The following is a 13,254-nucleotide window of genomic DNA, read 5'->3' on the forward strand; positions in this document are numbered from 1 at the left end:
AAAGTTGGAGGATATAAAATCAACACACAAAAATCAGTTGAATTTGTATACACTAACAATGAATAATTGGAAAAGAAAATCATGAAAGCAATCCTTTGTGTGAGAGCATCAAAAAGAATAAAACACTTAGGCAACATCTGAAGGCAGTTTCACACTTTCCTTAGGTCTTCTCTTTCTTGAGAAAACATCCACTATCCTTAAACTGTTTCTAAAATGCCTTTCTCTGGTCCTGGAAGTCATCCATGTTTGCCTTTGAATGTGGTGCCCAGAAGTAAAAACTGCTCTTCTCAAGTACCCGGTCAGTACAGAAGTCGAAAGAAAAACAACATCCCTTCTTCTGGGACCAAATGCTTATGTTAATGCAGTCTAAGGTTACCTACTTAAAATGAGAGTTTCTGCTTCTAGTAATGACAATGTAGCTTCTACAGATGAACCCTTCAGGATTTCTCATAAGTTGAAAAAGCAGTATTAAAATTTGGATGGAGCCACTTTAATAGCCAAAGCAATGTTAAAAATGAAGAACAAAGCTGGAGGCATGACACTTCTTGATTTCAAACTATCTGACAAAGCTATAGTAATCCAAACAGTATAGTATTGCCATAAAAATAGGCACATAGATCAAATGAACAGAATAGAAAGCTCAGGAAAAAAACTTGCACATATATGGTCAATTAATTTATGACAATGGAGGCAAAAATATACGATTGAGATATCTTTTCAATAAATGGTGGTGGGAAAACTGGACAGCTCCATGCCAGAGAATGAAACTGGACCCCTATCTTACACCAAATTGGATTAAATCAACTCAAATTGGATTAAAGACTTGAATATATAACCTGAAGCTGTAAAACTGTAAACCTTCTAGAAGAAAACATAGGGGTTAAGCTCCACGACATCGGTCTTGGCACTGATTTTTTGGATTTGAAACCAAGCAAAGGCAGCAAAAGCAAAAGTAAGCAAGTGGGACTATTTCAAACTCAAAGCTTCTGAACACCAAAGGAAATCATCAACAAATTGAAAAGGCAGCCTACGGAACAGGAGAATGTATTTGCAAATCATATATCTGATAAGGGACTAATATCCAAAATATATAAAGAACTCATACAGCTCACTAGAAAAAAACCCAAACAATCCACTTAAGAAATGGGCAGAGGATCTGAATAGACATTTTTCCCGAGAAAACACACAAATGGTCAAAAAACACATGAAAAGATGCTCAGCATCACTAATCATCCAGGAGATTAAAGTCAAAAATGAGAAATTAGACGAGAAACAATGAGAAATCACCTCACACCCCCATCATCAAAAACTCAACAAATAGCAAGCATGGGTGAGAATTTGGACAAAAGGGAGCTGAAACACCCCCGACACTCCAACCCTCCTGCCACAGCCTAACACCTGTTCACCTTTGCGTCTCAGCTGAGGCTTTGGGGCTTTCTTTGACCTTCTACCTTTAAGACTGGGCAAAATGCCCTCCTGTCCGCCCTGGACAGCTGGCACCTGGCTCCGTCCTAACGCTGACCTAGGAATTCGCCATCTCTGCATCCTCCACGAGACCCACAACTTGTGGGCAAGCACTGCCTCTGATCCCCGGCTGTGTTCTCAGTGCCCTGTCCAGGGCATGACACACGGTAGGTATTCACTGGGTATTTGTTGAATAAATCAAAAAAGTACAGTAGAGAAATGAAATAATCCATGTGCATAATAATTTCGTTAGTTTCTTCGCTGGATTTCTTTCACAATCACTGTACTCAAATTTGATGTATCACCGTTTCCAGAAAAGTGCAAGCCTGGTGATGTCACTTCTCTGTTGGAACCTCGCGGAAGACCCTCCGCTGCTCTCGCGAGAAAAGCCCAGGCTGGGCGTGGCTTACGAGGACTCGCTCCGCTTCCTCCGCAGCCTCGGGCTCACTCTGCCCCACCCCCTCCGGCCCGCCTCCGCCTCCGCCCGCCGCCCGCATCGGCGGCCGCTCCTGCCGAATGCCCCGACACTCCCGCCCGTTTCCAGGAGAGGCTCCACTTAAATTCTGCAACACTCAAGCTGAATAACTGCCATTTTAAAACTCAGATATGGAAAAAAAAGGGGGGGGGGATCTTTAAACACAATTTGGTGAAGAATTTGGAAGACACTGATTGCCTTATATCGAAAAAACATGTGTAGTTAAAGCAGGCTTATCACAGCCCGTGGCACAGAGAAGGCTCTCAACAGCGTCCGTTGAATCTGCCTTTTCACGCTGTCAAAACATGAATCTCTCCAAACCTGCCTGTTTCCTCTACTTCCCTGTTATCCCAAAAGGAGGATAATAAAAAAAACCACTCCCCGGGTCCACACATAAAGGAGGAGGAGGCATGGCCAAAAATGGACATCGCCTTGTTCAGTTCAAATGTTCAACCTTAAAAATGAGCAAAATTTAAAACAAAATTTAATTCGACTAAGACAGGTCTTGTTTCAGAAGCTGGGTCTAGAGGAGTTCGTGTGGATTTCTATCAGTCAGGTGAGATGGCCCCTCCCCCGAGCAGGTGAAGCTGGTTGGTGCTGGCGGGGACTGCGGAAATCGGTAGTGAGAACAATTAAGGGCGTAATCAATTCTAGAATTCCAACTGGAGGAGTGCTCGCCACAGAACTTTGACCTTGGACGGCCACCTGTTTACCTGCAATTACACATCTGGGGAAAGAGACCACGATTCAGGACCGCCAGCACAGGTGCTCCTGTGTCATTATGTGGTGTGTGTGAGCGCGTGCGTGTGTGTGTGAGTGCGTGTGCCTGGCTTGTGGGCATCTTACCTTGCAAGACACAGTCAAGGCGAATGAAGACAGTCATCAGAGGATGAGAAGCAGAGAGACAGAAGCAAAGGTTTTATTTTTCTGTGCTCATGGACAAAAGCCACACAGTGTAGTTGAAAATACAGAAGACAGAGAAAAGGGACAGTGTGTTTAAGTTGGATATCTCACAAGACATCTGGAAAACAGAAAAGCCATCGAAAGTGACAGTGACCACAGAGCCATCAGAATGTGTACAGAGGAGGAGACTGTGAGTGATTCTGAAATGTATTTGGAAGGGAACACATTACATTTGGAACGGCCTGTAAGTTTATAATTACAGATACGTCCAAAAGGGGGCAAATGTGAAAACTGTACTTGTGGTCTTTGGCTGCCATCAGCTTTATGCTTACATCGGATAATTTGGGAATGCAGAAGTTGGTGGGGAGGTTTTTCCCGAGTCTCTTGTCACAGAACCTAACTTTGGGGCAGGTCCCCTGAGGGGGCAGTGGGGCCTGTGCTGTCTGGTGTGAGGGCAGTGCGTGAGTGTAAAATAAAGATCGCAACATTAGATTCTCCTGGTTTGAAATGATTGCCAGTCCTCCCAGGATATAAACTTGCCGCATAAAATCTTCTATGACCATGGAAAAATAAAACTGAATTTATTTCCTTTGCTTTTATGATACACTGTTTTGTCCTTTGGATTTGCAAGGTGTATTTAAATTTACCTTGATCATTTCCACAGAAAAACAAATTTCTTTAAACAATTAGAACTAAATGAATCTTGCATATCACCCAGTGGATAAATTACCCTCCTATTATCAGACCAGGGCAGCTCCTAAAGACATAAACACATTTACAAAATGGTATTCGGCAAGCCTCTGTTGTTATAATTGCTTTCTAAGCTAATTCACAGGCTCTAATTCTTTTTTCCCTGAAAAGATCACACATAACGCCTGCTTTGGAAGGTAAACCCACACAAAGAGATTTAGCGTAAGCGATAACATGCCAGCAGAAGCAATAAAAATATTAGCAAATAAAGTTATTTTCTGATTACTATGTTATACACTCTACTAAAGTTAAGTAAGAATGTATTAATCTTTGTGCATCTTATTAATTAATTCACTTTGTAGATCCATCATTTCAGTTTATTTATTTTAAAAGATCATAACGTCAAATATATTTTGATTGTAATAGGTACCGTGCTTTTTTTCTGAAAGATAGCTGAAAAGGATAAATGTACTTGCAAATTTTAGAAAAATATGCCACCAAGAAATTCAAGTTTTATAACTTATATTTTAGTGTATACACATACGTTAGTACTTATTTTTTATTAAATATGCTTTGAAAAGCAACTGAGATTAGTGCATTTGATAGGAATGTCAGTAGGCTCCTAAATTATAAGCAGTTAACAAGAAGTCATTCTAGTTGTGTAAGAAGTATTGCAAGGAAAAGGAACAGACAAAGGTTTTATCCGCCATTTTTTGGGGGGGGAGAGAAGGTTTTAAGGAATTGTAAATTATACTGGTGAGGTATAACTTGAGTATTGATATCAATTACATCAGAACATTTTCCTCCTCCACTATGAGGGACTTCCTATAATCTCCCATGTTTTCTTTATATATACATATGTTTTTTAACTTACCAGAGGACTGGCAAACACTTCATTTGAATAGCTTCGTATAAAAGCATAGTTGGATATAAAAAGTTGAACGAGTGAGTTTCAGATTGTCACGTCGTGAATAACAGATGAGAACAAAAGAGCATAAATAATGCAGGGTCAGGATGAGTTCGGGCCACTTACCCTCTGCAAGTGCACCCGCGAGGATGGAGGGGGCGCGGTTTCTGACCTCAGGGTCATTCAGATTCGGAAGCGCGAAGAATGACGGCCCATTTGTACACATGCACAACCCGGAGCTGCTTCTGCTTGTATGGAGACCAGCCTTTTTTTTTTTACAGTTAGAGCCAGTCATAGGTAAGTATCTGATATACTCACAGAGTGCTTTCGAGATGCTTAAAACAGCCCTTGATTTTAATTTTCAAGATGCCTTTGATTTCAAGGCATTTCTTGAAATTCAATGGCTTTCAAGCTGGGGGGCGTTCGAAGGAACGTCAGTAGTCGTCCTGCTCCCCCCACTCGACCACGGGCTCGTCATTCATGCGCAGAATGAGGTAAGAGAGAAGCTGGAAGAGGTTTTGCCAGAGCAGGAGGGACACGTAGAAGGAGAGGCTGCTTACGTCCATCTCACAGCGCGGGCCGGCGAAGGCCACGTCGCACACGCACTGGAACCTGTCCAGCAGGTCGCGACACAGGCCTCCGTGGAGGCAGGGATTGGAGGCACACTCGTCAACGTCCTCTTCACACCTTGAAAATAAACAGAGACAGCAGAAGCCCGGGCGCCACATCAACAAACTGGCCGCGACAGGAACGGGGAAAGGCGACACCTGCCGTGTGTCCCTAGAGCACCCCCTTGTCTCGGTCTATTCTCATGACGTGGGCGCGTGCCTCTCAGTTCCTTTAACCAGCTTTGGTTTTAACGGAAATAATTTGTACACCCGCCTCCCACAGACACACACACACCTACACATGCACGGTTCATTAGAATGAGAACACAGGGGCAAATATTTAGACACCAAGAGAAAACAGGGCCACGCTGAGGTCAGTTTCTCCCTCAAGAGTGTCAGTGTCCTTGTCACCTTACAAACGCTCAGTTTATTGGGGTGCACGGAAACCACGAGGGTGAGCTGTGTTTTTCAACCGAGTGTCTGCAGAGCAGACCTCCACTCGAGCTGTGAGGGTTCTGAGGCACCAGTGCCTCCCAAACAGGAAAAATACATTTGGTTTATTCAGGGAGATTTTGGATTAACTTCCTTGGGAATCCCACGTTTAAACAAAAACGTGGAAGTAAATAACTAGATTTCACTTGCTAATCAGCTGGCTTCCTAGCTAAGTGTAATTTTTCATATTTGGGTAGGATGACTTCCAAAAGCCAAATTTGCCAAAACAAGTGATATCAATTCCAAGGTGAACTGCTATTTTCCTCTTCCCTGGGACACTGTCATGTTTTCACCGAATTTTGCATCAACTACTTGTCCTTTGGTACCTTCACTGACCGGCTCCCCATCACTCCCTCAGCGGGTGTTCATTTATACCTGCCGAGTGTGGGGCACCCTGCGAGGCCTTGGGAGAGAGCGGGAACCAGGACATCTCTCTTATTTTGGCAAATTCGTAGAAAATCTTAGCTTCAAGAATCTCTACAGAGCCACAAGGTTGAAGTCTAATGTGAACGATTTTTCATTCCCCACTTCCTAAAAGGTAAACGCGCCCGCCTGGGTGGTCTACGAATCCCTGGGCTCACACTGAGAGAGGGTGAGGGGGTGGGTGGGGCAGGGCCAACCCGAGCCAAAAGGAAGAAAAGATTTCTTCCCAGAAAAACAGCTCCTTATCCCGCTGGATACCAAGCATAGCTGAGACATTTTGTTTTCCTTTTTTTGGCTCAGGCTTCTGGGCTGGAAGGAGACTCTGATTAGATCCGACCAGAACTTGACAATTCGAGGGAACCTGCCAAGTACTCCCTGTCCCGGGTGGGCCAGTGTGTTCACACCATCCATCACGTGCAACCTGCAGGGCGACAGGCTGGACTTGGAGGGCTACCCCGATGGAAGAGAAGGCACTTTGTTAGAGGACAGCTTTTCAGCATCTTTGGACTTCATGGAACGCACATCCCCCTTGGCCTTGGGAGACTGCCCAGTATTTCTCAGTTTTCCTCTAGCTGTTCTTTCTCTGTTTCTTATCTATTTCTCTTTTGAACTAAACAGTGCACAATCTGCACACATATCGTTGTGAACATTATTGGAGCTTTCAGTAGAAAGGTTTTTTAATAGGTAGAAAATCAGGTCAAAATACATCCATCAGCATCCAGTGGATTGACTAATGATGGAGAAGGACTTTGAAAGCATAAAATCCCTTGAACATGTGTTCACTACTTTAAAAATCCTTTTTTCAGCAGCGTTTATCCAGATGAAAAGTCTCCTGGGAGAGGAAGGAACACAGTGAGCTTCCTCTTCTTACCCCATTTCACATAGACAATTTGAATTTAAATGCCAGATATTTTTTTTTAAATAAACGTTGGAGGAAAGGGAAACGTTTGTTGTAAATAGGAACAATGTGTGAGCAGCGGAGAGAAGTCATCCAAGGCTTTGAATGAGCTCCGTGCATTGCGCCTTTAAATGTGACATTAAGCATTAAACTGTGCCATTGACGCAGGAAGTAACCAGCACTTAAACATATAGTTAGATCATTGTCCAAATTTTAGGGCAAGAAAGTCTTTGCAATATTTTCGAGGCATATGAAACTGGAGGCCAACAGAACGGTCTCTGGGTTAATAACATGGTGCATGAAAAACCTGGGGAGCAAGGCTCCATCCCTCCGTGCACATCTCTGCTGGGACTGCCCGCGCGGCTTAGAGCCAACCACTGCAAGCAGACTGCGAAAGCAAGAACTAGACTCGTCACTGAGTGTTGGGAGGGGGAAATGCAGTGTAAGGCTGCCTATAGTTTTGTAAAAATGGCAGAAGAGCTGTATGTGTGAAGCCCAGGGAACCGGCTGAAATGAGGACATTCAAATTAATCCAAACTGTAACTGTCATGGTGCAAAAATATACCATTATTTTATTAACTACTCTCCTGGGAAAAATCAGTCTGAATCTCTTTGTCCAATGCATTGGATTTGGTCTAATTTGTTCAGTGGAGGATGTTTGATCAGAGCTCAACACGTCCTGCCCTGGATGGTACACTAAGTGGAGGAGAACTTTCTCTTTTCTTTCAAGTCACACACTTGCGCCGGCACGTCCGCCGGGCGAGCGGAGGCTCCAGAGGCAGACAGCCTTGCTGCAGCCACGCCTGGACTGGCACCTGGCCTGCCACTGGCCCTCTCTGCTGCTGGGTGCACACACGCGAGATGGAAATGACAAAAGTGAGAATATATAAGGTGCCTGGCACGGTGCTCGACAAGTGGTTAATTATTTATCTGCTTTTAAAGTATCTCTATCTTTAGCACCCTGGTCTGTCACCATTCTGGGGACACTGGTCCCTTGGGGAATCTGATCAAAGCTATGGAGGATGTAGCTTTTCACCCTTGACCTCACTTCAGCCAGTCAAATGCATGTCCAAACTTGCCCGCATTTCCAGCAGGTCACAGATTGTCTGAAGCCAGTGACCAACCCCACATCAACAATTCTGGCATCAGGTGGAGTTGAAGGGTTTCTCTGGGAAAGGTAAACTCACCTGGATCAGGTGTGTACACTTTCAGGGGTCTAGGTAATTCTAAGGGGCGATCTTTAAGGTATATTTTATTTTACTTCAAGAACAACCACATTTGAATCATGTATTAGAGTTAGTGGGACAGAAACACGAATCCAAAAGTACTCCTAAGAAAAATATCACATTTCACATTTTTCAAAGACATATTCCTCTAGTTAAAGTCTTGGCTAATAAAGTGTTCCTGACTTTGACCTAAACTGTCATTTTTCTTCTTTTTTATTGTTTGACTCTGGCCAGACCATTATTTCAGCACAGATTTTCCTGTGGGAACTGAGATGAAAAATTAGAGGAGAAATAAACTTAGCGTACTCTCGCAGTTCTTCAGACCAGAATTTTCTCCCAGAAAAGCTCTGAGGTGACTCACCATTGCCCAGCGAAGCCTGGCGCGCACAGACACCGTGGTTCACCCTGGGCCTCCGTGCAGTTGCCCCCGTTGTAGCAGGTGAAGTTTGTCCTCTCGTTCCCACAGACAGCGGAGGGTAACCGGGTGTGTCTAGGGAGATCGAAGCAACACCTTGTTCATCTCATCCCAGAAAAGCTCACGTGTCTAGCCCCTGCCTGACGCGGGAATAGGGACTTGGGCCGGCTGAGCCCCACACGCGAACCTGTGCTGTGAAAGGCAGGAATCGCCTGCGAGGGGCGCTGCCACGAGCCCCGCTGCCACGAGCCCCGCTAACCATCTTCCATCTCTACACTGTGTTCATCCGGAGATAAGATCTACGCCCGGCGGTGGGCGGTACACTCAGGGCTGGAAAGAAACTTGCCGGATTTGCTGCTGCTTTGCTGATCAATCAACACGGGCCGTAGGAAAAGTGCATCTCTCTGCGGGCCAGAAAGGACAGGACGGCACGCTGGTACCCGAGCACTCATGCGATTTCTGTAGCTTTTCAGAGCTGAACTCCAGTTCCCTCGCTGCCCCCATTTAGTAATTCATCGCTTATCAGAAGGCAAGCCAAATGCTGCCCGGGGGTTTAGCAGACGCACTCAGAGCTAACTACATGTGAATTCAGAGAGTGGCTCTTCTGTATAATCACTAAGCTGTATATATTAAGGAATCCTTATAAAAGGTGGAACAAATTGTTAGAAGCTAAGCAGAACTTTACTGGTAGATAAAATCCAGCGATGTGAAGGGACTGATTAAAAAGATTTTCAGGTATGGTGCAGGTCCTTGGACCCACTGGGCATGGTGTGGGTGGAGCTGGATACATAGTTAATATTCAGGAAACAGAAGATGAATTTAATTTTGTCCTGCCGTGTGTGCTAAGATGGAGAAACCGGACTACAAGATGTTTAAATGTGTCTCTTCCCGTAAGAGCTAATCAAATCGACTTGAAAAAGGAAATAGCCCAACGAGTCTTCAGAGGAGCCCAAAGTGTCAACTGGCTTTGAAAGAGGGTAATTAGCAACGCAAATAGGGACATTTCCTATACATCTACCTGTAGTCAACAATTTTTAAATCTCAATAGAAAGTACTTTTGAAAACTTTAATCTTGGAGAACTTGACTCTGATGAATTAGGCAGAAAAAAATATGGGAGAACTGGTTACTGGGGCATCTGTGTTTATGTTACTTATCCAAAGTCGCCATGGCAGCGCTATTATTAATTTGGATCCTGAATGTCGTTTGCTTTCAAACAAGCAGTTTACCTGTTGGCAAATGAGTCGGTTAACTTGTGAGAGGTGACGTTTTATTGGAATGTCAGCACTCAGCACCTAGTCTAGTGTCACGCCTTCCTAGGCTCTGAGCAAGAATGAATATTAGGGAGACAGATGCATCTGCCCATGGGGATGCCTCCACATTCTGTCTGCTCGGAGATTCGTCCAGTTAAGGAACAGCCTCTGAATCAGCACAGTGTCTGCAGGCGGCAGCCCACGCCAGGCGCTCTGGTCAACGCCCCGGGACTTTGTATTCCTTGTTAGAAACAACCCTCCCACGTCCCTATAACAGTGAATTTAAAACAAGTCTAAGTTAGGAAGACAGCAATGGGTTCTACTTACATGGAAATATTAAAGCCATGTGACTTAGCAGGAAAACCTCCATCCTTATTTCTGTTTACATAATATGAAATGGGGGTGATTACCAGAACTAAAATACTGCTTTTATAGTTTTAGGGGAAAAAAAATTGTGAAATGCTTTGAAATGGGCAAAAGAGATCACTGTGCTCTTTTTCAATGAAATGCTGAGTTTATATAAAGGACCCACTAAATTGTCGGATTTTCTAACGTGTATGCTTTAGATTGTCTTTTCTTTTTTTTTAATCTTTTTTTGGGGGGAGGAGATAATTAGGTTTATTTATTTACTTTTTTATTTTTTTAATAAAATTGAACCCAGGACCTCCTGCATGCTAGTAGCAAAGCACATCCTCTACGGCTGAGCTGTACCCTCCTCCCCCTTTCAAAACAATTTTTTTTTTGGGGGGGAGAAATTAGGTTTATTTATTTAGTTATTTTTTAATGGAGGTACTGGGGATTGAACTCAGGACCTCACGCATGCTAAGCATGTGCTTTACCACTGAGCTATACCCTCCCCCTCCTCAGATTTTCTTTACCAAGCCATTTTATAACTCTGTAAGTTATAGAAAATTATAGTAATACAAATGGATCTTGTTCAACGAAATGCAAATAAGCCTGTAATGATACAATCAGTTGTCACACTATAGAAAAGATGGTTTCAAATACTAATTTTGTTGCCCTACAAAATACTAAACAGTTTTGCATTTATTGCTAAATTCATTTCCTCATCGCTATTTACAAATCTATTTCTATATGTATATATTTTATATATAATTAGATTGTCCTTCACAATTTTGATTTTTATATCTTATTGGTTCCCTCATTAACAAGAAATAAAACCATTTATATTTGTCTGAGTGTCATGACTTCGCCTTTTTGAAATTAAACTTTAAGACAGTCTTTTCAGAATTGTCTAAGTTAGGCTGCCTGAAATCATCAAGGGCATTGTTTCAGGGGGTCAGGCTTCCCCCAGCAATTCTAAAATTCAGCTCTTGCATTTATGGTAAATGTGTCTGTTTCCTGAGGCCATAAGGCTGTCAGACTCTGGGGCTGTAGTTCCTGAGACATATTTGGACAGAGTTGACAGAGAAAACATTCTGCTTAAAGTCTGCTTAAAACCCTCCCTTTCTTCTTTGTAGAACATGCCAGCAGGTAAGGTCCTGTCCTCACAGGACCAAATCATGATAGATGTGACCAATGTCACTCCCGCCCAGCCTCTACGTGCACACCTGGGGAGAGAGCCAGCCAGTCTGAAGATGCAACAAACAGCTCCAAAGACCAGGCTGGATGTGGCTGCTACACTCACCTGCAAAATTTCCCCGTGAAATTTCCAGGACAGCGGCAGGAGTAGCCCTCGGCATGGCTGACGCAGGTGGCCCCGTTGGCACACTGGTGACTCTGGCAGTGGTCCACGCCCGCCTCGCAGTTCACACCGGTGTATCCAGGCTCACACCTGCAGTGATAGGCTGCTACCCTGTCCGAGCAGTTGCCATGGATACAGGGGTCTGAAAGACATTCATCAATGTTGCGTTCACAGTGGGGCCCTGACCATCCCTCAGGACAGGCGCAGTGATGAGAGCTGTACGTGTCCTCACAGTGTCCTCCGTGCAAGCAGGGGTTGGACTTGCAAGCGTTTAACTGCAAACAGCCAGTGGCCACCGTATTTACCGAGACTTTGAGAAACTGCTCCTCCTGACGCTTATTAAGGAAACCCCGGACGTTTTCGAAGTAAGAGAGGTGAACGCCACTGACCGCTATTGTGCTTAGACAGCCCTGCAGGCCCTGCATGGGGCCGTCCGCTCTGCCCCCCACACAGATGTCCACATCCTCCTTCAGGAAGCTGAGGCTCCCAGTGGCGACCACGCTGGTCACCGGAGGTGTTTGGTGGTCCATTTCCATTTGCCACCTGGAAGCCTGGGCCAGTGGGTCGGTCATGGAGAGAGTCACATGGTGCCACACGCCATCATCCACAGACTGTGAGCTCGTCAGACTCAGCCTGTAAAAACTGTTGCCACTTTGCAGCTGAAATAATAAGCGGGAATCGCGAATGCTAACGTTAAGGAATTCAGGCTCCTTCTCGGCGTGCAGGATCTCCGCATTTGCAACCCTTGTTCTGAAACCGAATGTGATGTTGGTGAGTTCTCTGGTAATATTCCCGTTGCTCCTGAATACTATTTCGCTGCTTTGCCCATTAAAAACAGCATTTGCAGTACCTGAAAAGAGAAAGCAGTACCAACCAGTACCTTGATTAGATCTGGAATGCTTGCTTAATCACCTCCATCGGGGTTAGCGAGCACCACATGTTGCCTGACGCGGGCCAGGAACTGTATTGCTTGCTTTTATATTATTTCATGTACAGAGTTCCTGAATACAGCTTTACTGTGATTATGATAATCTCAGCTTTATAGAAGAGGAAACTGAGACTCACAGAAGTGAAGTCATTTTCTCCTGGTCATGTGCCTAATAGATAAAAAAGCCAGGATATCAAACCTGGATGGTCTCATACCAAAATCCAAGCCATGCATTTCTTTTCCATTGAAATCCTAACATATTCTGATGGTATCCTATCGGTTTACATCGTCTCCCTTAAGATAAGTCGTACTTAACCAAATGTTATTGAGACCTTTGGAAAGGTCAGAGGTGAGCTTTCTTCTCTTTCTGTGGTGGCAGCCCAGTGGCAGAGAAGAGTCACCCACGCCTTTCTGACACGGGGCACCCGCATCCTTGATGCGGACCCCGAGAGCAGAGTCTACCAGTGGGATGGTCCCTGGACTGCCACTGTTCCTAGAAACCCTCCTCCTTTTCCCCTGTGAAACGCTGAAAATGATTTAAACCATTCTGCAGAACATAACTGGGACTAACAACTTCAGTGCTGCCCAAAGGTTAACAATAAAATTACTAACCAGCGAGCGATTTTAAGCAAACCATTCAGAAGTAGAGCAACGGAAGAGGCTGCACTTGAAGTTCTGTGCCACTTCAGAGACCCGAGCTCATCCTTTACACCAATTCATTGTGCTTTATACACGTGTGTAGCATATTGTTTCTTAAATATGAAATATAAGAGTGTAGATATGCTTCTAAAAACCTTCCCCAAGTATACACATGGTGCATTACATTTCACATACCACTTTGACATATGATTTTAAAATGCAGAAACATA

General features: G+C 44.3%; 1 protein-coding gene across 2 annotated transcripts in view; it reads right to left on the minus strand.

Annotated features, from left to right (window-relative positions):
• The window catches only part of CRB1 (crumbs cell polarity complex component 1), a 128,721-nt gene that overhangs the window by 19,872 nt on the left and 95,595 nt on the right, over window positions 1–13,254 (minus strand). The window contains exons 9-11 of one of the 2 annotated variants that reach the window (XM_074351584.1): window positions 11,401–11,599; window positions 8,448–8,576; window positions 5,000–5,126 (exon numbers count right to left, since the gene is read on the minus strand). In XM_074351584.1, coding sequence (XP_074207685.1) covers window positions 5,000–5,126; window positions 8,448–8,576; window positions 11,401–11,599 — 455 coding nt within the window. Of the gene's footprint in view, window positions 1–4,999; window positions 5,127–8,447; window positions 8,577–11,400; window positions 12,308–13,254 lie in introns of both variants that reach the window. The other variant, XM_074351583.1, reaches the window with a different exon arrangement.

This window comes from Camelus bactrianus, chromosome 23 (assembly GCF_048773025.1).
Source record: "Camelus bactrianus isolate YW-2024 breed Bactrian camel chromosome 23, ASM4877302v1, whole genome shotgun sequence".
Classification (NCBI taxonomy): domain Eukaryota; kingdom Metazoa; phylum Chordata; class Mammalia; order Artiodactyla; family Camelidae; genus Camelus; species Camelus bactrianus.